The 26186-nt window shown below is 38.8% G+C and overlaps 1 protein-coding gene across 4 annotated transcripts in view; it reads left to right on the top strand.

Moving 5' to 3' along the window:
* BTBD8 (BTB domain containing 8) overlaps positions 1-26186 on the top strand; it is a 96192-nt gene that overhangs the window by 30084 nt on the left and 39922 nt on the right. For 3 of the 4 annotated variants that reach the window (XM_070367692.1, XM_070367691.1, XM_070367693.1), the window contains 4 exons: positions 467-584; positions 12706-12795; positions 23571-23651; positions 25005-25101. In XM_070367692.1, the coding sequence (XP_070223793.1) occupies positions 467-584; positions 12706-12795; positions 23571-23651; positions 25005-25101 (386 nt within the window). Of the gene's footprint in view, positions 1-466; positions 585-2545; positions 2587-12705; positions 12796-23570; positions 23652-25004; positions 25102-26186 lie in introns of those variants that run through there. The other variant, XM_070367694.1, reaches the window with a different exon arrangement.

The following is a 26186-nucleotide window of genomic DNA, read 5'->3' as shown; positions in this document are numbered from 1 at the left end:
ACTTGGGAAATTTTTTAACTTTTTAAGTCAGATGTTTGTGAAGTGGCTTCAATTTTGGTGTATAATTTATAATAGTATTACTATATTTAAATGTGTATCTATATTTAAAGGTATATCTACATTTAAGTATAAGTAGAAATATATATTTCAGAGCAGAAAGAATTGATGATTTTAAAGTTTCATTTAACTTTGAATTTACCACTTAAAGATTTCACTCACTGTTACTTTCTTTCAGTAACTAATCAAGATAACCATGTGGAAAAACATTTTGCTAGTTTTAGAATACAATGGACATGAGTTTGAGCTAACTCTGGGAGATAGTGAAGGACAGCCTGGTGTGCTGCAGTCCATGGGGTTGCAAAGAGTTGGACACAACTGAGTGACTGAGCAACAACAAGAATACAAAATTTTGAAATATATATACTATTAAAGAAACTATTTTTTGTCTTGTTTTTCTCTTTTAAAGATATTTATGACTTGGAACCTGCATCTGAATTAGGAGAAGATTTACTGAAGCTTTATGTGAAACACTGTTGCCCAGATATTGATATTTATGTTGACGGAAAATGTTTTAAAGCTCACAGGTAAATAGGCATGTGATTAATTTGGTATTCTGGTTGTGACAGTAAAGTGTCAGGGTGGCTGTCTTTTTCTAGCACAGTGGTTTTCAAGATCTGATTCACATAGGCTGCAGAGGTTCCATGGAGATGCCTCAGGAGGTCTCTGACGGGAAGAGTTTGGACCATAGACAGGATTTTCTATCTGCAGTTTCACACATGCACAGATGACCCACTGAGACATGTGCACATGCTCAGCTAGAGCAGATCTGTGCTGTGCATTGGGTATGAACCTAAGATTTCATTAGAAGAAAATATACTGTTGCCTAAAATGGATTTGAAAGCCACTGAAAATGTCATTAAATGCAGTTTTTAATTTCATAGTCATTATGGTATTGAAAATGATTATTGCTACATGAATGACATTTTCTCTGAATGCATTTTGGCTCAAAGTCTTTAATTCTAAATAGATGATTCTCATGAATAGCATTGATTAGGAGGTTTAATTTTTCAGTGTACTTTTTAAAAACCATTATTCTGTAGAATTGGGTTGCTTAGGCATTCCAGGCTTTTAGAGTTTAAATTAAAGCCTGCTGCCTGTTTAGGTCAGGCTCTTTTTTTGTAAGTAACTAAAATCTGCTTAAAGAAAGAAAAGATGTTAATAAGAAATAGAGATTTTTTTTTCTTGGAACTCAAGGGAAAGAGGTACAGCTGGGCCTCACAACAGACTAGAATTGGAAAGCTGAGGAACCCAGAGTTACCCTCCCTGCCTCTTTGTGTTTCAAATAGAATGTTAAGTTATTCTGGTACTGCGGAAGAGGAAGAAACAGACTATTTTTGCAGAGGCTAGAAGCAGTCTTGTAGGTTCAAGGGTGCACAGCCCTTAATGAAGTTAGCAGTGGGTTTAGATTACAGAAATCCAAGCCAAACAGTAGCAATGTTTGTACTCTCATACTGGTTTTGCCACTTAATTGACTGAAGTACATTGCTAAACTCTTAAGACTGCCAGTTTCCATCAGACTGCCATCCAAAGTTTGAATTCTTCTTTCTGAGAACACATATTTTTAAAATATATATACACATTTTCCTATTTTTTATGAAATCCCCATTATGTATAGTAAAATACAGAGTATGATAGAGATTTATTTATATATTTTCCGTATTATGGATCTGTATTCTCCATATGTGGGAATATAAATATACATATTCCCAAATGGTATGTGTGCATGCCTTTCTTTCTTCTTGGTTAGTGTAGAGCGACAACACAATTTTACTTTTAAAATTAATTTGCTTTGAGTTTGTTTTATGCCAGATTTTTCTTGAAACTTATGGAACCCTAGGACTATTGTTGTCATACTGGGAAAGCAGGACTCTGTGACCATTTGCATTATGTTTTCCAACACTGTCTATATTTGGCTTCTCCCTGTGTACTGCCTGACAGTGGACTGTTTTAATAGCTGCATCTAGAATATTAGGACAGCTCTTGCTACATTTCTGGCTTATTTTGTTCACCTAGTGATAAAAAAGAAATTTATATTAACTAGAAGGGCAATTTCCTGAGGATATGTTTCAAGAAGATCTGGCTTAAGTTCTCTTACTTGGTTGGCACCCTTATATGAGTTAAAGTGACAGATTCTAAGTCCTAAGATTACCTTCCTATTCCAAACTTGAACGTTTTTCTGTTTGTACCTAAAATTTTATTATTCAGTTCAAAGATTATTATATCAGTAGTTCAGAAAACACAGGCATACTTCGTTTTCCTTTATTGCACTTTGCAGATAATTGTGTTTTTTATGACTTGAAGATATGTGGCAGCTCTGCATTGAGCAAGGCTGTCAGCACTATTTTTCCAACAGCATTGGCTCACTTCATGACTCTGTGTCACCATTTTAGTAATTCTCACAACATTTCAGACTTTTGCTTGATCCACAGCCCAATACCTGGAGTCCTTTATTTGCTGCAAGATGATCTGATGCCAGTCACTTGCTTGTGGTGGCACAACTAAGCTAAAGAAGTCATTTATAACTGGGTAATTACGAGTGTGTGTTCTGTGTTGGAACCTGTCTGCCTGGGTTTGAATTCCAGCCTCACCATCTTTAGCTGTATGAATTTGGGGAAGTTATTTAATCATTCTGTGTTTTAGCATCCTCAGCAAAGATGGAGATTATAATAGTACCCATCTTAGAGAGTTATTACTGGGTTTCCCTGATGGCTCAGTGGTAAAGAATCTGCCTGCCAGTGCAGGAGACTCAGGTTCAATCCCTGGATCAGAAAGATCCCCAAGAGAAGGAAATGGCAACCCACTCCAGTATTCTTGCTTGGGACATCCCATGAACAGAGGACCCTGGTGGGCTATAGTCCATGGGGTCACAAAAGAGTTGGACATGACTTAGCAACTAAACAACAATATATAGGGTCATTATGGTGATTAAATTACTAAAAGCATTTAAAGTACTTTGAACAATGCCTGGCACGTAGTAAGTACCATGTAAGTGTTTGCTGTCATCATCCAGGTAATAGGCCTTTGATATGAGCTTTTGTATAGATAGTAGCAACAGCTTGAGTGTCCTTTATTTATGTGGGACATGCAGAGAAAGGTGATTTGAATCACTTGCATTTCTCCCCAACCCAAGGAGCAAAGGGATAGCAGTAGACTTCCTACACTGTTCTGTCTCTACACAGGCCTTACCCTCATCACAGTGTTACTTCTCCACTCTTCCCACATCTTAGTTCTTGCTTATCTCCAAAGGAGATAAGAGAGCTTTTTTCTCCTGCTCAAAGGAGAAAAAGAGAGCTCTGTTTATTTGCAGGCAGAGAGATTATAGTAAAAGGACTCATTAGAGTTCATGGATCCCATTTGTTAGTTACTGCTTTTCTGAGTGTTGCTTCCTGGAGTACTACAACACATTACTCCTGTTGTGGATTTCTGTGACATCACTTTTCTGCCTGAATTGCTGTCAATCACCAGATGAATACCATCTGTATACTTGGCATTTCTCTCTACTTGTATTTCCTCCTGTCATCTTTCAGTTCACTTCAGTTCAGTAGCTCAGTGGTGTCCGACTCTTTGCGACCCCATGAATCGCAGCACGCCAGGCCTCCCTGTCCACCACCAACTCCTGGAGTTTATCCAAACTCATGTCCATCGAGTTGGTGATGCCATCCAGCCATCTCATCCTCTGTCGTCCCCTTCTCCTCCTGCCCCCAATCCCTCCCAACATCAGGGTCTTTTCCAATGAGTCAACTCTTCGCATGAGGTGGCCAAAGTATTGGAGTTTCAGCTTCAGCATCAGTCCTTCCAATGAACACCCAGGACTGATTTCTTTTAGGGTTTAGCCTACCTCAAATTATCCACCTGATCTCTCATTTTATCGTGTCAATTATTATCCTATTATTTTCTTAATGAAATTTAATCTATATTTTTAAACTCATTTATTTGTTGTACTTCATTATTCCATAATTAAGATTCTCTCATATTACTTTATTGAAAAAGCAGGGCAGTGATTTCCTAATTTTAACTTTCTAACACTTAAGATCCTATATCCCTTCCAAATACCTTTTTTATTTTTTTCTTCAGTGCCTGATACTATACCATCAGACTTTCATTCATGGGGTTAAGATGCTATCAAATCTCCCTTTAAAATGTAGATTCTCTAAGGCTTCTCTGGTGGGTCAGTGTTGAAGGGTCCACCTGCCAATGCAGGGGACATGGGTTTGATCCTTGGTCCAGAAAGATCCCACATGCCATGGAGCAGCTGAGCCCATACACCACAATTGTTGAGCTTGTGCTCTGGAGCCTGGAGCTGCAACTACTGAGCCCATGTGCCACAACTACTGAAGTCCCTGTGTCTGAGAGCCCGTGCTCCACAAGAGAAGCCACCACAATGAGAAGCCAGCACACTGCAGCTGGAGAGTAGCCTGCTCACCACAGCTAGAGAAAAGCCTGTGCAGCAACTAAGACCTAAGGACAGCCAAAAATAAATAAAATTATTATTTTTATTTTTTTAATGAAGATTTTCTGAAACTACAATTTAGTAAGTCAGCACTGAGTTAGGAGATGAGTGTCCTTCAGTCAGTTCAAGACACTAGAGTCACTCAGTCGTGTCCAACTTTTTGCAACCCCATGGACTGTAGCATGCCAGGCTTCTCTGTCCATCATAACTCCCAGAGTTTGCTCAAGCTTATGTCCATTGAGTCGGTGATGCCATCCAACCATCTCAATCGCTGTCATCTCCTCCTCCTGCCTTCAATCTTTCCTAGCATCAGGGTCTTTTCCAGTGAGTCAGTTCTTCACATCAGGTGGCTAAAATATTGGAGTTTCAGCTTCAACATCAGTCCTTCCAAAGAATATTCAAGACTGATTTCCTTTAGGATTGATTGGTCTGATCTCCTTGCAGTCCAAGGGACTCTCAAGAGTCTTCTCCAACACCACAGTTCAAAAGCATCAATTCTTTGGCACTTAATTTTCTTCACAGTCCAACTCTCACATCCATACATGACCACTGGAAAAACCATAGCTTTGACTAGACGGACCTTTGTTGGCAAAGTAATGTCTCTGCTTTTTAATAAGGTTGGTCATAGCTTTTCTTCCAAGGAGCAAGTGTCTTTTAATTTATGGCTGCTGTCACTATCTGCAGTGATTTTGGAGCCCAAGAAAATAAAGTCTGTCACTGTTTCCATTGTTTCTCCATCTATTCACCATGAAGTGATGGGACCGGATGCCGTGATCTTAGGTTTTTGAATGCTGAGTTTTAAGCCAGCTTTTTCACTCTCCTCTTTCACTTTCATCAAGAGGCTTTTTAGTTCCTCTTCACTTTCTGCCATAAGGGTGGTGTCATCTGCATATCTGAGGTTATTGATATTTCTCCCGGCAATCTTGATTCTAGCTTGTGTTTCATCCAGCCTGGCATTTCACGTGATGTACTGTGCATTTAAGTTAAATAAGCTGCGTGACAATATACAGCCTTGACATACTCTTTTCCGAATTTGGAACCAGTCTGTTGTTCCATGTCCGGTTCTAACTGTTGCTTCTTGACCTGCATACCGATTTCTCAGAAGGCAGGTCAGGTGGTCTGGTCTGGTATTTCCATCTCTTTCAGAATTTTCCACAGTTTGTTGTGATCCACACAGCCAAAGGCTTTGGCGTAATCAATAAAGCAGAAGTAGATGTTTTTCTGGAACTCTTTTGTTTTTTCAATGATCCAGTGGATGTTGGCAATTTGATCTCTGGGTCCTCTGCCTTTTCTAAATCCATCTTGAACATCTGGAAATTCACAATTCACATACTGTTGAAACCTGGCTTGGAGAATTTTGAGCATTACTTTGCTGGTGTATGAGATGGGTGCAATCATGTGGTAGTTTGAACATTCTTTGTCATTGCCCTTCTTTGGGATTGGAATGAAAACTGCCCTTTTCCAGTCCTGTGGCCACTGCTGAGTTTTCCTGATTTGCTGACATATTGAGTGCAACAATTTAACAGCATCATCTTTTAGGATCCTTAGTCTATGCAGTATTAACTATTATAGACCTGTGTGTGCATGCTAAGTTGCTTCAATCCTGTCCGACTCTTTGCGACCCTGTGGGCTGTAACCCATTGGGATCCTCTGTCCAACGGATTCTCCAGGCAAGAATATTGGAGTGGGTTGCCATTGCCTCTTCCAGGGGATCTTCTCAACGCAGGGATTGAACCCTCATCTCTTTATGTTTTCTGCATTGGCAGGTGGTTCTTTACTACTAGCACCACTTGGAAGCCTAGTCTGACTAATTAGCTATATAATCCTGAGTTGCTGTTTAGTCACGAAGTTGTGTCTGACTCCTTTGCAACCCCATGGACTGTAGCCCGCCAGGGTCCTCTGTCCTTGGAATTTCCCAGGCGAGAATACTGGAGTGGGTTGCCATTTCCTTCCCCAAGGAATCTTCCCGACCCAGGGATCAAACATGAGTCTCCTGCATTGGCAGGTGGATTCTTTACCACTGAGCCACAAGGAAGGCCATATTCTTGAGTACATCAGCTGAAAACTTTTTTCAGAAGTATATACACTTTAGTAGTTCAGAAGTTAATCTGAGTTTTGATTCTGGTTGCACCATTTATTAATTGTTGAGAAGTTACTTAATCTCTCCAAGTCTCAAATTCTTTATCTGTAGAAGAAATAATGATAGTAATTATAGCATAGGATGGCTGTGAGGATTGAATCAGGTAATGTACATAAAGTACTTAGCATGGTACTGTGGCACATTGAAGCATTCAGTGAACATTAGTTGCTAAAAGTATGTATTAGCTATCTGAGAGGCAGGCATTTTGTTGTCTGTTCTACCTTATCTTACAGTGGAGGTTGGCAAACTGTGGCCCAACCTAAAGAATAATATGCAACAGGGACCTGAAAAACCTAATGTACTTATATTTTTATTTACTATCTGGCCCTTTGCAGAAAATTTTTGCTGTTCCCTCCCTTACTAGGATTGCCAGGGAGCATTAATGAAATAATTATAATAAAATTCCAACTTATCATGCTATAAAGTGGGTTATGAATCTCTCAGTATTAATTACTTTATTAATGATAAATGGTGAACCCTATCTCTTAAAAGGTTTAAAATAATAAGTTAGATGTGGGAGCAATAGAGAGAAAAGAGGTGAGATTCTAGAGTACCATGGGCCTTTGAGAGAGGCTGCAGTGGGGAACCAAAGCCAGAGAGAGTGGATGCCTAAAAGGAAAGAAGTCACCTAGAGTAGAAGCGCCTTAACGGAACATGACTAAACCTGCTTTTCACATGGTCTCTGCAGAACATGCTGACATGGTAGGCAGAACTCTCGAGACTAGGATGCCATTCTCTAGTATATCTGTAACATTTCCATTCCTATCATTGAGTTTGTGTCTCTTGAGTCACTTGAGTTTATTCCCAAACCTGTTTGATGCCATTTGAATTTCTTATTTTGATAGCATGACTTCATGATATATCATATAAACCAATGATACATGAAATATAAAAGAATTGTTGTTCCAGTGAAAACTAAAGTGAATGTTTTAGAAAGCTTAATAAGGGAGAGGCATTTTAAAAATTGTTATTGAATTCAGTTTAGATGAAACAATACAAAAACTTGAGGGGAAATTATGAAAATCTTAAATGATTCTATACTTCAGATTGCTTCAAAAAGTTTTAAACTTCTTTTTTCATTTTAGAGAAGTTTGAATTTGAAATCATAGACAAGGTGTATAAGTGTAGTTTTTGCAAGACATAAGAGGCATAAATCAGCGAATTCACATTAAAAAAAATAGATTGGCTTTATGGTCAAAGATTTGTGAATAAATGCATACTTATTTTCTAAGTTAGAATAAAATGAATATGATATAGACAAATCATTTAAAAAATTCGCTTCTAATTTTTTGATTAACCAGACAACTATCAGTCTTCATTGTACTAGATAACAAGGCATCCACTCTATTTTTACAACTCACTTTTAAAACTTAGGTAATCCTATGAAAGCTGTAGTCAGTGTATGTTAAGATGAATGTCTCAAGAGAACGCTGACTTACCATTTTTAAAGTTTACATTCTTTAAAATATTTCCAGAGTGTCATGGGTGACAGCTCCAAAAAGTTTGGATTCGCTGATGTGGGTTTAACCCTTATTCAGTTATGTGGAACTGATAGAAAAAAAAAAAAAATATATATATATATTTTTTTTTTCTTGGAGCAAGAGTACTTAAAAAATAGTCCTAGTGAAAAATTCTATATTTAGAGTTTCTCTGAGTAATCCAGGCCATTATTATGCCTGGAGTAATGAATCTGGTTGAGCTAACATCAAGAAGTATTGAATAGCAATGTACTATAAAGCGAGAGTAAGGGGGAAATTAGGGCACCTCTATAGAGCCAGAAGCAGCCTTGTCAGTTGAGATTACATTTAGTCAAAAGGAGAAAATAGTTTTTGGTGTGTTGGAAAATAAAAAATCTGCTAAAATTTTAACACATGTATCTACAACATATTTTTTTTTTAAACTGAGGCTTGAATCCAATTAAATAGGAATGTTTTCATAAGTTTCTATCTTAAGAACAGTGTAATTGTTTAAGCCTCAGTCGCTCTTAGTCTTACTTAAATGGAAATGGCTAGCATGCAGCAATTAGTTCAAGTCTTCCATTTAACTGATTTTTTTGTGTACTTGTCCTGTTAATTACTGAAAAGAATGTTGATGTCTCCATCTCATCCTCTGTTGCCCCCTTCTGCTGCTGCTGCTAAGTCGCTTCAGTCGTGTCCGACTCTGTGCAACCCCATAGACGGCAGCCCACTAGGCTCCTCTGTCCCTGGGATTCTCCAGGCAAGAATACTGGAGTGGGTTGCCATTTCCTTCTCCAATGCATGAAAGTAAAAAGTGAAAGTGAAATTGCTCCGTCGTGCCCAATTCTTAGCGACCCCATGGACTGCAGCCTACCAGGCTCCTCTGTCCATGGGATTTTCCAGGCAAGAGTAGTGGAGTGGGGTGCCGTTGCCTTCTCCTCCTCCTGCCTTAAATCTTTATACTCTGTGACAACCTAGAGGACTGGGAAGGGGAGGGAGGTGGGAGGGAGGCTGAAGAGGGAGGGGACATATGTATCGATTCATGTTGATATATGGCAAAAACCATCACAATATTGAATTCTGTATGGAACAACTAATTGGTTTAAGATTGAGAAAGTAGTACAACAGGGCTGTCTACTCTCACCCTGTTTAATCTGTATGATGAGCACATCATGAGAAATGCTGGGCTGGATGAATTACAAGCTGGAATCAAGATGGGTGGGAGAAACATCAACAACCTCAGATATGTGGATGATACCACTCTAATGGCAGAAAGAGAAGAAGAACTAAAGAGCCTCTTGATGAGGGTGAAGGAGGAGAGTGAAAGAGCTGGCTTAAAACTAAATATTAAAAAAAAACTAAGATCGTGGCATCCGGTCTCATTACTTCATGGCAAATAGAGAGGGAGAAGGTAAAAATAGTAACAGATTTCCTCTTCTTGGGCTCTAAAATTACTGTGGATGGTGACTGCAGCCATGAACTCAAAAGACAGCAGAGACATTACTCTGCCAACAAAAGTCCGTATAGTCAAGTCTGTGGTCTTCCCAGTGGTCATGGATGGTTGTGAGAGCTGGACTGTAAAGAAGCTGGAGCACTGAAGATCTGATGCCTTCAAAAACCGTGGTGCTGGAGAAGACTCCTGAAAGTCCCTTAGACAGCAAGGAGATCAAACCAGTCAATCTTAAGAGAGATCAACCCTGAATACTCCTTGGGAGGACTGATGCTGAAGCTGAAATTCCAGTTTTTTGGTCGTCTGATGCGAATAGCTGACTCGTTGGAAAAGTCCTATTGCTGGGAAGGATTGAGGGCAGAAGGAGGAGAGAACGTCAAAGGATGAGATGGCTGGATGGCATCACCGATACAATGGACACAAACTTGGGCAAACTTTGGGAGATGGTGAGGGACAGAGAGGACTGGCATGCTGCAGTCCATGGGATTGCAAAGAATCAGACACAACTGAGCAACTAAACAACATCACAATATTGTAAATTATCCTCTATTAAAAAAAATGAACTCAAAAAAGAATTCATATACAATCAAATGCACACAACTGAGAGTCTAATTTGATGAGTTTTGACAAATACTTAAACCTGTGTAACTCCCACCACAATCAAGATACAGAGAATTTTTATTACCTAAAAAACTCTGCTGTGTCCATTTGCCATTAGTACTGTCCTTCTCTCTGTTGTTGTTATGTAGTTGCTAAGTTGTGTCTGACTCTTTTGGGACCTCATTGCCCACTAGGCTCCTCTGTCCGTGAGATTCTCCAGGCAAGAATACTGGAGTGGGCTGCCATTTCCTTCTCCAGGGGATCTTCCTGACCCAGGGATTGAACCCATGTCTCCTGCATTGGCAGGCGGATTCTTTTCCACTCAGCCAGCAGGGAAGCCCTCCCTCTCTCTATCCTCAGGCAAAAACTGAGTTTCATATGCTTATTTTCCATCTGTATTTCTTTGGTGAGTTTTCTCCTCATATCATTTGCCCATTTTTAATTGGACTTCTTTTGTTTTCTGATTGTTGTGTTTTCTAAATTATAGTTTATTTTACCTGTCCTAGAATTTCATATAAATGATCTCAGACATATTATTGAACTTCTTTTGCTCAGGAAAATGTTTTTGAACCTCATCCTTGGATATTATGTATATCATATTTCATTCAGTTTTTATTGCTGAGTAATACTTACATTGTGAGCTTCCCTGGTGGCTAGCAGTACAGAATCCACCTGCAAATGCAGGAGACATAAGAGACACGGATTCAATCCTTGGATCAGAAGATCCCCTGGAGTAGGAAATGGCAACCTGCTCTAATATTCTTGCCTGGAAAATTCCATGGACAGAGGAACCTGGTGGGCTACAGTCCCTGGGGTCACAGAGAGTCAGACACGACTGAGCAGCTGACATACACACTGTATTTAGGCTAGGTGTAGATTACTTTAATCCAGTCAAGGATTGAGCTCATTCAAAGCTGGACTTCAGTTCTAAAAGTGGCTTATCTATTTCCTGTTCATTCTTCTTTCAAAGATGTAGTCCTTCAGAGTCCAACTGAAATTCTGGGACATCCACCAAAGTCTCTCCTCTTTTTTGTTGCTATTGTTCAGTCACTAGGTCCTGTCTGACACTCTGTGTCCCCATGGACTGCAGCATGCCAGTCTCCTCTGTCCTCTACTATCTCCCAGAGTTTGCTCAGACTCATATCCATTGTGTTGGTAATGCCATGAAATCATCTCATCCTCTGTTGCCCCCTTCTTCTCCTGCTCTCAGTCTTTCCTAGCATCAGAGTCTGCCTGTGAGTCAGCTCTTCACATCAGGCGGCCAGGGTATTAGAGCTTCAGCTTCAGCATCAGTCCTTCCAATGAATAGTCAGGATTGATTTCCTTTAGGAGTGACTGGTTTGATCTTCTTGCAGTCCAAGGGACTCTCAAGTGTCTTCTCCAATACCACAGTTTGAAAGCATCAATTCTTCAGCACTCAGCCTTCTTTATGGTCCAGCTCTCACATCTGTACATGACTACTGGGAAAATCATAGCTTTGACTGTATGAACCTTTGTCATCAAAGTGATGTGTCTCCTCTTTGCTGGATCCCAAATTCCAATTTGTGTGCCTCCAAGTCTGTAAAGATTGCCAGAAGCAATCTAGATTCAGCTTCTTAGCTTCTCAACCTTACTTTTGCTTTCAGATTGTGTGTGTGTGTGTGTGTGTGTGTGTGCGCGCGTGCACGTGTGCGCATATATTTTTTTCCCCCTTATCTTTCCAAGCTATTCAGCAGGAGGGTTAGTCAGAGACAACCTAGTAAGCCATTGCCAGAAGTGTCTTTTTATTCTTCTTCTCCCCTTCCGCTCTTCAATCCCAGCCCCTGCTAGAATATTCACATTTTAGCTGTACCTAATTTACTGTTATAGTCCTTAGACTAGTGCCTAGCACAGAATAGAAGTCAGTAGGTATTTGTTGAGTTAAATAATGGATGAATTAACATTCTATCTGAGGAGATAGAATGGACATTCAAAACAAAATATTTTTCCTATAATTTTTCGAATTTAATAGAAAGGTATCCATGAGCATAATTATGCTGAGTTTTGAACTGGTACTCAGGACTTTTAGAGTTCTAGTCTCTTATTGATATTTCCCCAAGGTCTTAACATCATTTGGTCTTTATTTATCCATTTGTAAATAATCTGTTATTCTCTCACTCATGAAAATTGTTATTTAAATTTAAGAGCTTTCAATAGAAAAAATTAAATGGGATTTCCCTGGTGGCCTAGTGGTTAGGATTCTGGGCTTTCACTGCTATGGCCCAGTTTCAGTCCCTGATCAGGGAACTGAGCTTCTGCAAGCCACATGGTGTAGCCAAAAAGAAAAAGAGAGAGAGAAAAATTTAAAAGATGAAAAAAAAACCTGGAATTAATATTCTAATGAAGCAATCAAAATACTTTGGTATAAGTTTAGGCTTGTAATTTCTATTATTAAAACCTACCAGTGAATACAAATGACAGGTAAATTGTTATCATGTTTTAAGAGATAAAGATGAAAATTTTCATAAAAAATTATATTTTGCAATTATGCATAAATGTTTGTCTGTGTTTTCTCCCCCTCTTCCTTTAGAGCCATTTTAAGTGCCAGATCTAGTTATTTTGCTGCAATGCTGAGTGGCTGTTGGGCTGAAAGCTCCCAGGAGTGCATTACTCTTCAAAGGTAAGCATAATTTTACAAGGAAGCTTGACTGCAAATGATTGCAAATAATACTTCATACAGAGCGCTTTTCATGAATCTGATTTCCCTGTCTGTTCAATGAAATGTTTCTCATGTGATGGAATTCAGCAAGTACACTTTCTGAAAATGAGAGGAAGTTGGGAGCATTTAGTGATAGAGATAATGTATTACTCTTCTCAGACATCCATAACAAAATACCACAAACTGGTTGCTTTAAGCAACAGAAATTTGTTTTCTCACAGTTCTATAAGGCACCACCCAGCAAGGTTGGTGCCTGATGGGAGCTCTTACCTTAGGTCCGTTGAATGTGGACAGGCACCTTCTGCTGTATGCTCCAGTGACCCTGTTTTTAGTGCATGGGGCTGTGGGGCCAGAGAGGGGAAAGGAAGGTGGAGGGAGAGAGCTCACTCTCTGGTGTTTCTTATAAGGACACTAATCCTATCAGATTGGCTAGGGCCCTACCCTTATTCCTCATTTAACCTTAATTATTTCCTTAGAGAGCTTCCCTGGTTGTTCAGATGGTAAAGAGTCTGCCTGCAATGCAGGAGACTGGGTTTGATCCCTGGGTCTGGAAGATCCCCTGGAGAAGGGAATGGCTACACACTCCAGTATTCTTGCCTGTAAAATCCCATGGACAGTGGAGCCTCGTGGGCTATGGTCCTTGGTATTGTAAAGAATTGGACACAACTGAGCGACTAACACACACACACACACATTTCCTTAGAAGCCCTATTTCCATATTGGGGTTAGGGCTCCAATATGTGAATTTAGGTGTATGGGGGAACACGGATTTTCAGTCTGTGATAGGTAATTTCTTTATTAAAGAATAATTTGGATAGGTGTGGATTTCAGTGACCTATGATAGTGCATTGGTGAATCTACACAGTTGGTGCAGTTTATATCAACTGCTGAGACAGTTATTAAGAGATGAACTACCTCCTTACATGTGAAATGGAATATTTTTTGGTCACAGATGATCACTGTGAGAATCCAGAATGTACAGTAGTGGGGAGGGCTTTTTCAGTAGGAAAACTGCCTGGGAGTTCTGAGGGAGAATTCCCGGCTTTCATCATTCTCACTGTGGATGGTTCCTCAACTGGGTCAGTCTTGGCTAGAAGCTTGGATGTGGAATGGTGGTAGTGATGATTCCGTAACAGTGGATGTGTGAAAAATATTGATAAACTCTCACTGTTTTTCACACTAGTCTATAATCTTGAGCCTTGTAGGTTACAGCTGTCTGGTTTCCTTACTAACTAAAATCAATCCCCAAATGCCTCTCATTTGTAATTTCTCACTCTATTGAAAAATGGAAAAATGGAAAATTAAAACATTATTTTTAAGAATATGTTATATGTTTTTATCTCTTTTCATGTTTCATTTATTTAATAGAAATGAGACATATGCAGAAGAACCTAAACCTCTTTTCTTTCATACCACGGTTTCTAGAGAGTTATGCTTTAGTTATATCACCTACTGTTTTGATCTGGCAACCACCAGGTAGTTCTTGATTATGGAAGATTTTATATGCCAAGCAAATAGTTTATTAGCCTGTGGGTAAAAAGAATGTGTAGTTGAGTCAGTCAGTGAAATTTTATCATCACTGTTGAAAAACCCTGTTGAAAAACAGCCTGAAAAAATATGTTTCCTGCCAAAAAGATCTCTTCCTTTATGGTGAATTTAAAATATCTGCTGAATATTGGAAGAGAAATAATGCTTGCAGAGGCCAGAATTTCTGTAAGTGTGTCAATTCTAGAGGTAATCATCATTCTAGTGTATTTTGGAAATGTGTCCAGGGATTATGTTTCAGATGTTTTAGATATCTTTTATAAAAACTATCTACTCTCATTAGAGGTGAAGTCACTAAAAATTTAAATGGAGAGGTAACCATGTGATTCTGTGTGGTGAGATAAATGTCAAAAGAAGTGTATGATTATTGGACCTTATTTGACAGCAGGGGAAACATAGCTTTGATTCTATGGACCTTTGTTAGCAAAGTAGTGTCTCTGCTTTTTAATATGCTGTCTAGGTTGGTCATAACTTTCTTCCAAGAAGCAAGCATCTTTTAATTTAATGGCTGCAGTCACCATCTGCAGTGATTCTGGAGCCCAAGAAAATAAAGTCTGTCACTATTTCCATTTTTTTCCCATCTATTTGCCATGGAGTGATGGGACTAGATGCCATGATCTTAGTTTTTTGAATGTTGAGTTTTACACCAGCTTTTTCACTCTCCTCTTTCACCTTCATCAAAAGGCTCTTTAGTTCCTCTTACTCTCTGCCACAAGGGTGGATTCATCTGCATATCTGAGGTGATTCATATTTCTCCCAGAAATCTTGATTCTAGCTTGTGCTTCACCCAGCCCAACATTTCACATAATGTACTCTGCATATAAGTTAAATAAGCAGGGTGACAATATACAGCCTTGACGTACTCCTTTCCCAATTTGGAACCAGTCTGTTGTTCCATATCTGGTTCTGTTGTTACTTCTTGACCTGCATACAGGTTTCGCAGTGGGCAGGTCAAGTGGTCTGGTATTCCTATCTCTTGAAGTATTTTCCACAGTTTGTTGTGATCTATACAGTCACAGGCTTTAGTGCAGTCAATGAAGCAGAAGTAGATGTTTTTCTGGAATTCTTTAGTTTTTTTCTATGATCCATTGGATTTTGGCAATTTGACCTCTGATTCCTCTGCCTTTTCTAAATCCAGCTTGTACATCTAAAAGTTCACAGTTCACATACTGTTGAAGCCTGGCTCGAAGGATTTTGAGCATTACTTTGCTAGCATGTGAGATGAATGCCAATTGTGTGGTAGTTTGAACATTCTTTGGCATTGCCCTTCTTTGGGATTGGAATGAAAACTGACCTTTTCCAGTCCTGTGGCCACTGCTGAGTTTTCCAAATTTGCTGGCATATTGAGTGCAGCCCTTTCACAGCATCATCTTTTAGGATTTGAAATAGCTCAGCTGGAATTCCATCACCTCCACTAGCTTTGTTCATAGTGATGCTTCCTAAGGCTCACTTGACTTCCCTTTCCAGGATGTGTGGCTCTAGGAGAGTGATCACACAATTGTGCGTATCTGGGTTTTGAAGATCTTTTTTGTACAGTTCTTCTGTGTATTCTTGCCACCTCTCCTTAATATCTTCTGCTTCTGTTAGGTCCATACCATTTCTATCTTTATTGTGCCCATATTTTCATGAAATGTTTCCTTGGTATCACTGATTTTCTTCAAGAAATCTCTACTCCTTCCTGTTCTACTGTTTTCCTCTATTTCTTTGCATTGTTCATTTAAAAAGACTTTCTTATCGCCTTTCTATTCTCTGGAACTCTGCATTCAGATGGGTATATCTTTCCTTTTTTCCCTTGCCTTTCACTTCTCTTCTTTTCTCACCTATTTGTAAGGCCTCCTCTGCTGCTGCTGCTGCTAAGTCGCTTCAGTCGTGTCCGACTCTGTACGACCCCATAGACAACAGCCCACCAGGCTCCTCTGTCCACAGGATTCTCTAGGCAAGAATTCTGGAGTGGGTTGCTGTTTGCTTCTCCACAGACAACCATTTTGTCTATTAGCATTTCCTTTTCTTGGGGATGGTTTTGATCACTGCCTCCTATACAGTGTTACGAACTTCCATCCCCTTCAGGCACTCTGTCTATCAGATCTAGTCCCCTCTTGTATTACATATCAAATTGACTGTGTCAAATTACCACCTAAAATGTTATTAGTGTCATGGTGTATAAAGCTGTCAGAAGGTTAAAGCATATTTAGGAATTTTACTGTTTTAAAAAATCACATCTTTTAAGAATTTTTATAATGTAACAAAGTAATCTATAAAACAAATTGCCTTTTCACATTAACTTGTAAACCTGAGTAGATGTTTCAAGGGGTAGTGTCGTATAGTAAAAAGATCATGGACTCTGGTGTCCTTATAGGAAGTCCTACATCCAGGCCCAAACTGTTACATGACTTTGGGACGTTGCTTACCTTCCCTGAGGTTGTTGAAAGGAAAAACTTGGCATAGTGTTTGGTGTATAGTCTGTAGTGCTGATTATTATTTACCTTTTTTTCTTTCCCTAAATGGTGCTGTGCTCATTTTTCTAGAGAGTAAAGTGTTCAAGTGAGCACCATTTCCAGGACTAGGACAGCAACACCTGCTTTGCTTGGTCAGTAACCTCTTTTGGAACTGTGCCACTGTTGCATATCTGTAGGATGTTTTCTGCAATAGATTAAAATTGAAATCTTATCTGTCCTTACGGAAAAGAACCAATTGGTTTTTGGTTCTTTTTTGAGTTGGTAGCTCAAAGATGTAATGCATGTGACATTTTAAAATGAGACAGCCTTCAATAAATTAAGGTAGGAATAGTGGAATCCTATTATCCTAGTTTTAGGGCTTCCCAGGTGGCGTAATGGTAAAGAATCTGCCTGTCAATGCAGGAGATGCAAGAGACATGACTTCGATCCCTGTATCAGGAAGATCCTCTGGAGAAGTAAATGGCAACTGGCTCCAGTATTGTTGCCTGGAATCCCCTGGAACCTGGTGGGCTATAGGCCACAAAGAGTGGGACATGACTGACCAACTGAGCACACACGTTTAATCCTAGTTCTACCCATGTCCCAGAGTTGGAAGGTGGGAGGATAAAGCTGAAAGGAAGTTCCCCTGGTTGGCAAGGGGACGTTTTCCACATCCAGTACTGGAAGTTGAACAGCCAATATTTCCATAAAGAAACCCCACGTGTTTCCATTTTATGTAAACAGAAGTCTTACGGTGGTGGCTTGAGACTTTAGAGTATAAATTTGGATTTTTTCATCTCCCTTCAGAGACTCCTGGCTTGCTCTGAACCTTCAGGATGACCTTTTCAAATGTAAATCAGGTCATATTTCTCTTCCGGTCAAAATTCTTCAATGCCTTCTCATCACAAATTAGAATTAAACCCAAATCTTTATCATAAGCTATAAGAACCTGTATGATCTGACCCATAAGATTCTCCCAGACTTCCCCACCTAAAGGAGCTACAGCCCAACTCTCCAGTTACTTTTTTCTATGTTATTCTGTTAGATTGTCTTCACTTTTCACTGTTAAAATTATCTTCGTATATTTGTTGACATGGGCTTCCCTGGTGGCTCAGACAGTAAAGAATCTGCCTGCAATACATGAGACCTGGGTTCGGCCCCTGGGTTGGGAAGATCCCCTGGAGGACAGCATGGCAACCCACTCCAGTATTCTTGCCTGGAGAATTCCATGGACAGAGGAGCTTGGTGGGCTACAGTCCATATGGTCACAAAGAGTCCAACTTGACTCTTGAGTGACTAAGCACACACATTTGTTGACATTTATTGTCCATGTCCTCTCTCTAGAATGTAAGGTCCAGAATAGCGCCTATCATTCAATAAATATTGAATGTAAATGAATGATGAATGAGTGAATGAGGCCCTATGTTACCTTAGCCCACATATGTAGAAACCTGAAACTTTAGGAAGCACATATATAGCATAGAGGTTTTAGACTGGGTACATGTTATCTCTGAGCCTAGTGCTCTGTCCTCTCATGGTCTTTTATTTTTTCTAACTGTTGAGTGTATGTAATATTTTCATCTCCTATAGGATTTTATTCTGATTTGCCTAGAGGGTCCCATGGACGGAGGAGCCTGGAAGGCTGCAGTCCATGGGCTTGCTGGGGGTAGGGCACAACTGAGCGATTTCGCTTTCACTTTTCACTTTCATGCACTGGAGAAGGAAATGGCAACCCACTCCAGTGTTCTTGCCTGGAGAATCCCAGGGACAGAGGAGCCTAGTGGGCTGCCGCCTATGGGGTTGCATAGAGTCGGACACGACTGAAGCGACACAGCAGCAGCAGCAGCAGCAGCAGTGCTTTAAATCTTTCCATTTATTTAAACTGTGGGTTATTGCAGTAATTTGTTTTTTGGCAAGTCAGTTGATCATGTCTTTATAAATACTTTTCATAAAAATACAGATGACTTATAATAATGAGGCTGCAGTTTAATAAAACAGCTGTCAAGACAGCAGGAAAACAGTTTCTTGCTGTTTTTATAGCTATCATATATATTGATATATAAGCTCAAATGTCCAGATTTTGCTGTTTATTTTAATAAAAGTTTTATTTCTACCTAGTCATTATTTTCCTTTGCTTAAATATGTCAAGTCTTAGAAGAAACTATTCTTATAACATAAATATTCAATCCTCATTAACACTAATAAGAATGGCTCTTGAAATTTCAAGGAAAAGTGCATGGAATGTAACTATTATGCTACTGTTTTATATGAACAGACTACAGATAATACAGCATAATTATACTGAGATCAACTCTTGTCATATCCATGTATATAAATGAGCATATTTAGAGATTTGACTTTTTTCTAAATATTAAAGAAGAGATATGGAGTTTTGAATCAGCAGAAACCATTGTATAAGCCATACAATGTTAGCCATTGTATAAGCCAGTAAATATATATTAAGTAAACTAAAAAATATTTATATGTTTTCAACTCAATATTCTTTCTGAAGGTTCAGGAGATGCTTGTAACTACCCTAATAAGCCATTCATTAAATATTCATTAAACATTTATTGAGCATATATTATTTAAGGCCAAAGAATCAAAGCAAACACCTTTCTGAGTCCTACCCTGTGGAACTCCCTTTCTTTTCTTCTTGCCTTTCTCCTTGTCTCCCTTTAACAGACATTAGATACTGTGCTTAACAAACTGTGAATGTCTTATCAGCACTGTCCCCAGCCTGCTTCCATGCAGAGCTCCAGTATTATGCAGGGAAAGGAAATTTTGATCCTGGGGATATTGAATCAATGCTGACATTTGCTTCTACTAGAGATGCAAGGGTAAATAAGACACAAATCCTGCCCACACAGAATTCAGTTTAGAAGGAGAAACAAATATGTAAACAAAGATATTATAAATCAGTTTGATAAGTGTGATAATGGAAGTGTGTGTGTGTGGGGGGGTGTATTATACTGCTTAAGAGCCCAGGCATTGGAGTATGGATTTAAATTCCAAATTCCAATGCAGTTTGCCTGGATTTAAATTCCAGTGCATCACTAGCCATTTGATGTTGGGCAATTAATTTTTTTCCCAGCACCCACCTCCATGAGCAAGTTACTTAATTTCAGGTTTTTCATTTGTAAGATGAGACCAATAATAATAACCTCCCATTGAGTTGTTACGATTAAATGAGCTAATTGCATTGAAAATGCTTATTAGCTCAGTGACTAAATCATAATAAATGCTCAATAAATGTTAGTTATTATTTATGTTTAACGTTCAGTGATTTCCTTTTTTCCCCCCCTTGGGAGTGTTAAGGAAACAATCAGAGGTAAAGAGCCACGTGTCTTGTATCTAAAAGATGAAATAAATAGAGAGGGAGAGAATTTTAAGCAGAGTGAACAGTATGTGATAAGGAACGGATGTATAAGGAACTGTAAGTCGTTCAGGTATAGGAAATGGTAGTTTGCTTATCCTGGAACAGCTGCTAGAGAAACCAGAGATCATATAATAAAGAACATTCTGTGCCAAGCTAAGGAATTTGGGCTTTTTTTCCTAGGTCCTATGGAGAATTGCTAAAGGGTTTTAGAAGTCAGGGACTGTATCAGATTTACATTTTAGCAAAGTCATTCTGATTGCAATGTGTGAAATGGGATGTGAGGAGGTAATTTCAGGCAAGAAGCCCTCAGAGTACTATGATGAAGTATAGTACAGATGAAAGAAACTGAGAGGCTAAACTAGGGCAATAAAAGGGGGAAATATATAGCAAAAGGGCTTCCCTGGTGGCTCAATGGTAAAGAATCTGCCTGCCAATGCAGGAGACAAGGGTTTGATTCCTGGGTTGGAAGATCCCCTAGAGAAGGAAATAGCAACCTACTCCAGTATTCTTAGGTGGCTCATCGATTAAGAATCTGCCTGCAATGCAGGAGCCACAGGAGTCCTGGGTGCCAACCCTGAGTCAAGAAGATCCCCTGGAGGAGGGCATGACAATCCACTCCAGTATTCTTGCCAGAAGATCCCTTAGACAGAGGAGCCTGGCAGGCTACAGTCCATAGGGTCTCAAAGAGTCAGACATGACTGAAGTGACTTAGCACACACCAGTGTTCTTGCCTGGGAAATCCAATGGACAAAGTACAGACCGTGGATCACAAGAGTCAGACACGACTTAGTGACTAAACAACGACAGCAACAGATGGCAGAGGCTGAATTTAAAAACATTTGAAGGTATAAAATGATAGGATATAATGAGAGAGAGGATTAAGATGAACCTCCAGCTCTGACTTAGGCAGACTTATTCTTCAGTCTTCTTTTTGTTATTTCTGTTTTGTTCATAGCACTGTTACAGGACTCCTTGCATTTGTCCCACCTTCTATTCCTCCGTACCAAGAAGAGTGAATTACCTAGTAACCACTGGGCATTGGTCAGGACGAACTCTGACCTGAGGGTTAATTTGATGATGAGAGGTAATTTGATTTCTTTTCTCCTTTCTTCTCTGCTGAATCTGTGGAAAGAGGTGATGTAAAGAAGGGTATCTGTTATCCATCTTAGCTATCTATTGGAGTTCTGAGGGGGGCCCAATAAATAGTATACTTTCTTCCTGCTCACAATAAGACAAAAGAATCAGCAGGTGAAATTAGAAAACATTTCCTTAATTTTTGATAAGGCAGTAAAATGTGATTTTACGCAAAAGCCAAAGTTGATTTGCTTGCTATGTCTACTCTAAGACAGCCCACTTGAGAGAAAGTCTGAATCTGGATAGCAGTACGCTTCTCTCTCACCACCTCTTACTGCTGGTTCAGCAGCGAAAAAAGGAGAAAAGAAATCAGTTTACCTCTCATCTAGAAAGCTGAGCGCCAAAAATTGATGCTTTTGAACCATGGTGTTGGAGAAGACTCTTGAGAGTCCCTTGGACTGCAAGGAGATAAAACCAGTCAATCCTAAAAGAAATCAATCCTGAATATTCATTAGAAGGGCTGATGCTGAAGCTCCAATACTTTGGCCACCTGATGAGAAGAGTCAACTCATTAGAAAAGATCCTGATGCTGGGAAAGACTGAAGGCAGGAGGAGAAGGGCATGATGAAGGAGGAGATGGTTGGATGGCATCACCGACTCAATAGACATGAGTTTGAGCAAGCCCTAGGAAATAGTGAAAAACAGGGAAGCCTGGGATGCTGCAAGCCAAGGGTTGCAAAGAGTTGAACACTACTAAGCAAATGAACAACAACACGTTCCTCATGATCAACAACCAGTGGTTGTTGTCCACCAATCAGATAATTAATCTTCCTTGATACAGAGGAATAGGGGAGGGCCAAGATGCAAGAAGTCCTGTAACAGTGCTATGAACAAAATATAAGAGTAATAGAAGACTGAATCTGGGGTGCTGGGAGAAGTCATGAGAGTCTGAGATCTAGTAGTCCATGAAACATAAAGATTATCACTTCAGACTACTTCTTTAAGTTATGTCTTTTAAATCTGTAATATGAGGATGTTGGCAGAGCTAGAGCTGCTGGATAGGTATTACAAATTAAGAAATATGTATGCACAGCAAGAATCTTTCTAGTGAATGGAGTAGTTGTCCATCCCAGGCTTTAAGCAAAATGAGAGGCCATTTTTCAAAGATGCTGAAGAGGAGGATTTCTTAAGGAGCCAGAGATTGAACTATGACCTCTAAAGTCCTTTCTAACTTTGTCTATCATGGAAGATGCCCAACAAAGAATTAATTATTTTATCATATACTAATCACCCTTATGGTAGAAAGTGAAGAGGAACTAAAAAGCCTCTTGATGAAAGTGAAAGAGGAGAGTGAAAAAGTTGGCTTAAAGTTCAACATTCAGAAAATTAAGATCATGGCATCTGGTCCCATCACTTCATGGCAAATAGATGGGGAAACAGTGGAAACAGTGTCAGACTTTATTTTGGGGGGCTCCAGAATCACTGCAGATGGTGATTGCAGCCATGAAATTAAAAGACACTTACTCCTTGGAAGGAAACTTATGACCAACCTAGAGAGCATATTAAAAAGCAGAGACATTATTTTGCCAACAAAGGTCCGTCTAGTCAAGGCTGTGGTTTTTCCAGTGGTCATGTATGGATGTGAGAGTTGGACTGTGAAGAAAGCTGAGGGCCGAAGAATTAATGCTTTTGAACTGTGGTGCTGGAGAAGACTCTTGGGAGTCCCTTGGACTGCAAGGAGATCCAACCAGTCCATTCTAAAGGAAACCAGTCCTGGGTGTTCATTGGAAGGACTGATGCTGAGGCTGAAACTCCAGTACTTTGGCCACCTCATGTGAAGAGTTGACTCATTGGAAAAGACCCTGTTGCTGGGAGGGATTGGGGGCAGGAGGAGAAGGGGATGACAGAGGATGAGATGGCTGGATGGCATCACCGACTCGATGCACATGAGTTTGGGTGAACTCCAGGAGTTGGTGATGGACAGGGAGGCCTGGCATGCTGCAGTTCATGGGGTCGCAAAGAGTCGGACATGACTGAGTGACTGAGCTGAACTGAACTGAATAACATTTTACAATATATAAAAACCCATGGCTGCAGTTATAACTTCATTTTTTTTTTTATAACTTCATTTTTAAATTAATGGCATACCTCATGGATGTTATTTGAAAATTGTATTCTTCAGATAAAAATGAGATTAGAACTTTATCTTGACTGAAAATTTATGGGAAAATAGAATGTATCATTGATATCAGTTAAACCTTAATTATTTCTGGATTTGAGTTTAGTTTTCTTTTATTTTTCAGTATAAGCCATGTAGAAATGAATGTTATGATGCACTTTATATACGGAGGAACTTTGGACTTTCCAGTCAAAGCTAATGTTGGGTAGGTATTTTTAATGATTTTAAATATAAAAATATTGATATTTTGTGGCTTCTGCTTTATTGAGCTTTGTTTAAAAGTGTCAGTGAAGTAGAAGTTTCATTTTTATTATTTTGCTGAATGTTGTACATATTTTGGCAATATCTAAAAACAGTAAGTCACCTTATTTAGAAGAAAAGATGATCTAGCATCTTTTAGATAAGATTAAGATTAGATTAAGATAAGATAGATAGATTAAGATAAGAATAAGATTAAGAAAAGTCTTTATTAGACTTAAATAGAAGGAAATGGCCACCCACTCCAGAATTCTTGCCTGGAGAATCCCGTGGACAGAGGAGCCTGGCAGGCTACAGTCCATGGGGTCCCAAAGAGTCGAACACGACTAAGTGACTAATTGCTGCTGTGTTTGAAAAACTTAATATTTGTTTTGGAAAATAAATGACAGATTTTATAAAGTTAATTCAACTTTAGTCAAATTTGGAATTTTATAAATTTTTTTGCTACTTTATTTTTAAATTTTAGGATGTCAAAAGAAAAAAACCCAAAAGTAATTTGAGAATATAGGCATCCTAAAGATCAACAATGGTATGGTTCTTTAGTACTCTATGGCGACATGCCATCATCTAAGCTGCTGAAATCCTAAATACATCTTGCTCGTCTAATTTTCGGGATGTTCTCTCCTTTTATTGCTATTCTAACATCACACAAATGAAGGCTGCTCTTTTAATTTTAAATATTTATTAGTTCTTTTAGTTATAAACTGAATGAATATGATTTGAGGGTGAAAGTATCCTGAGTCACAGGGATTAAATACTGGAAACCTGTATGAAACTTTATCATGGAATTGAGACTTGTAGGTTTCCTGAGTACCTAGCGTATGTGTGGGTGCTTAGAAATACTTGCCAATTGAAAGAAGCAACAGAAGCCCTCTGAGTCATTGGATGCCACCTCTAATCTCATGGTACTCTGTAGGTATTTTCAATATGATAAACATCAATTAGTTGCCCTCCCCCTAAATTTTTATTTATTGTGAAGAGTTGTAACTTTTATAGCCTTTGAAGCAGTTTCCTGGGCCTTGTTGTATATATCACTGAGAATATGAGGGGAAGTTGTAAAACATCTCCAAATTTACTTTGTGTTATTCTCCACAATTCAAATCAAGTTACAGTGCTTTCAACTTTTGACCTATGTTCTTCTTATAACCTGTAAAGAGTACTATGTAGGGCAGAAAGTTAGAATTAAAATAGTTAAGATTATTATTTTCTCTAAACAAACTATTTATCATTAAGAAATTATTGTGTATTATGCCTTGGTATTTAAATTGAAGAATTAACAGTGCATCTATTTTTATTTTAGTCAGATACTCAATATGGCTGATATGTATGGACTAGAAGGATTAAAAGAAGTAGCAATCTATATTTTAAGAAGAGATTACTGTAATTTCTTTCAGAAGGTAATTATTGAGTCTCAGAAATCTTTTACCTAATACCTAAAGTAATCTATGATTACCTCCTAGATTCTTAACTCTGTTAGTATTGTCGTTTTAGCTAATGGTAACTCTACTGAGAAATAACTCTTAGGATGTGCTTGTAGAAAACAGAAATCAATTCAGATCATTTTAAATAAGATAAAACTGAGGTAGGGGTTTACTGAAAGGATATGGCAATATCCTATATAATTCAAAAGTGGAGTACACAGTTGGAACTCTGTTAGTTAGGGTTTGGAACTGAGAGAAAGGAAGCTGGCAACTAGGGTTACTTTCTCCATTTATCAAAGGGCACCACAGTGCTTCATCAGTTTTTTCCCCTGAAGGAAAACTCCTCCTTCCTACCACTTCTCTTTATAGCATGTACTTGGAGTGGGATATAGTTCTCTTCTACTTCTCCAGGTGCTATATGAATACTGACTTTCTAATTTTAGTTTATGCAAACTTAAATTTGTTGTCTAAAGAAAGGTATTGTACTATTTATTTCAAAGCCATTTGTGCATTGTTTTAATTTTCTCTTATTTTTAATTTTCTTATTTATGCTTTTCTTTGTAAACAATGGTCATGTATTATGTTTATAATCATCAAAAAACAAGTATTAAAAGGATTGTTTACATAAATAGTCCCCTCTTATTGGATACTTGAACCAACAATATGCATTGTAATGAGGTAATTTTAATAATTTTAAGCATATTTAAATTTAGATTTTTATGTTGGGTAGGACTTTTCCTATCTCTTTATAAGTTGTATCTGAGGTATCACCCCATGGGTTAAAACAGAGGCATAAACTGGGTCTACCACCACTACCAACCCTTCCTGTTTTACTGAGAAACGGTTAAACTCCTCAGGTAACCTTTATCAAGCCTTTAATCAGTTACCGTTCATTCCAGCTTTTATAAGAAAGGGAACTAGAAGAAGGGGCATAGTCTGTGGTATCCTCAGCACTGTAGAAAGTAAAGAATCCTAGTAAAAAGACTTTTCCTTCTCTTTCATCTTTTTTCCTCATCTTCCCTGCCAAGTGAAAGTTAGCAGGGAGATCCAAGACTATCCCA

This window comes from Bos mutus, chromosome 3 (genome assembly GCF_027580195.1).
Source record: "Bos mutus isolate GX-2022 chromosome 3, NWIPB_WYAK_1.1, whole genome shotgun sequence".
In the NCBI taxonomy this organism is placed as follows: Eukaryota; Metazoa; Chordata; class Mammalia; order Artiodactyla; family Bovidae; genus Bos; species Bos mutus.
Note: the sequence above shows the minus strand (reverse complement) of the source record. Positions and strands in the feature narration are given on the sequence as shown.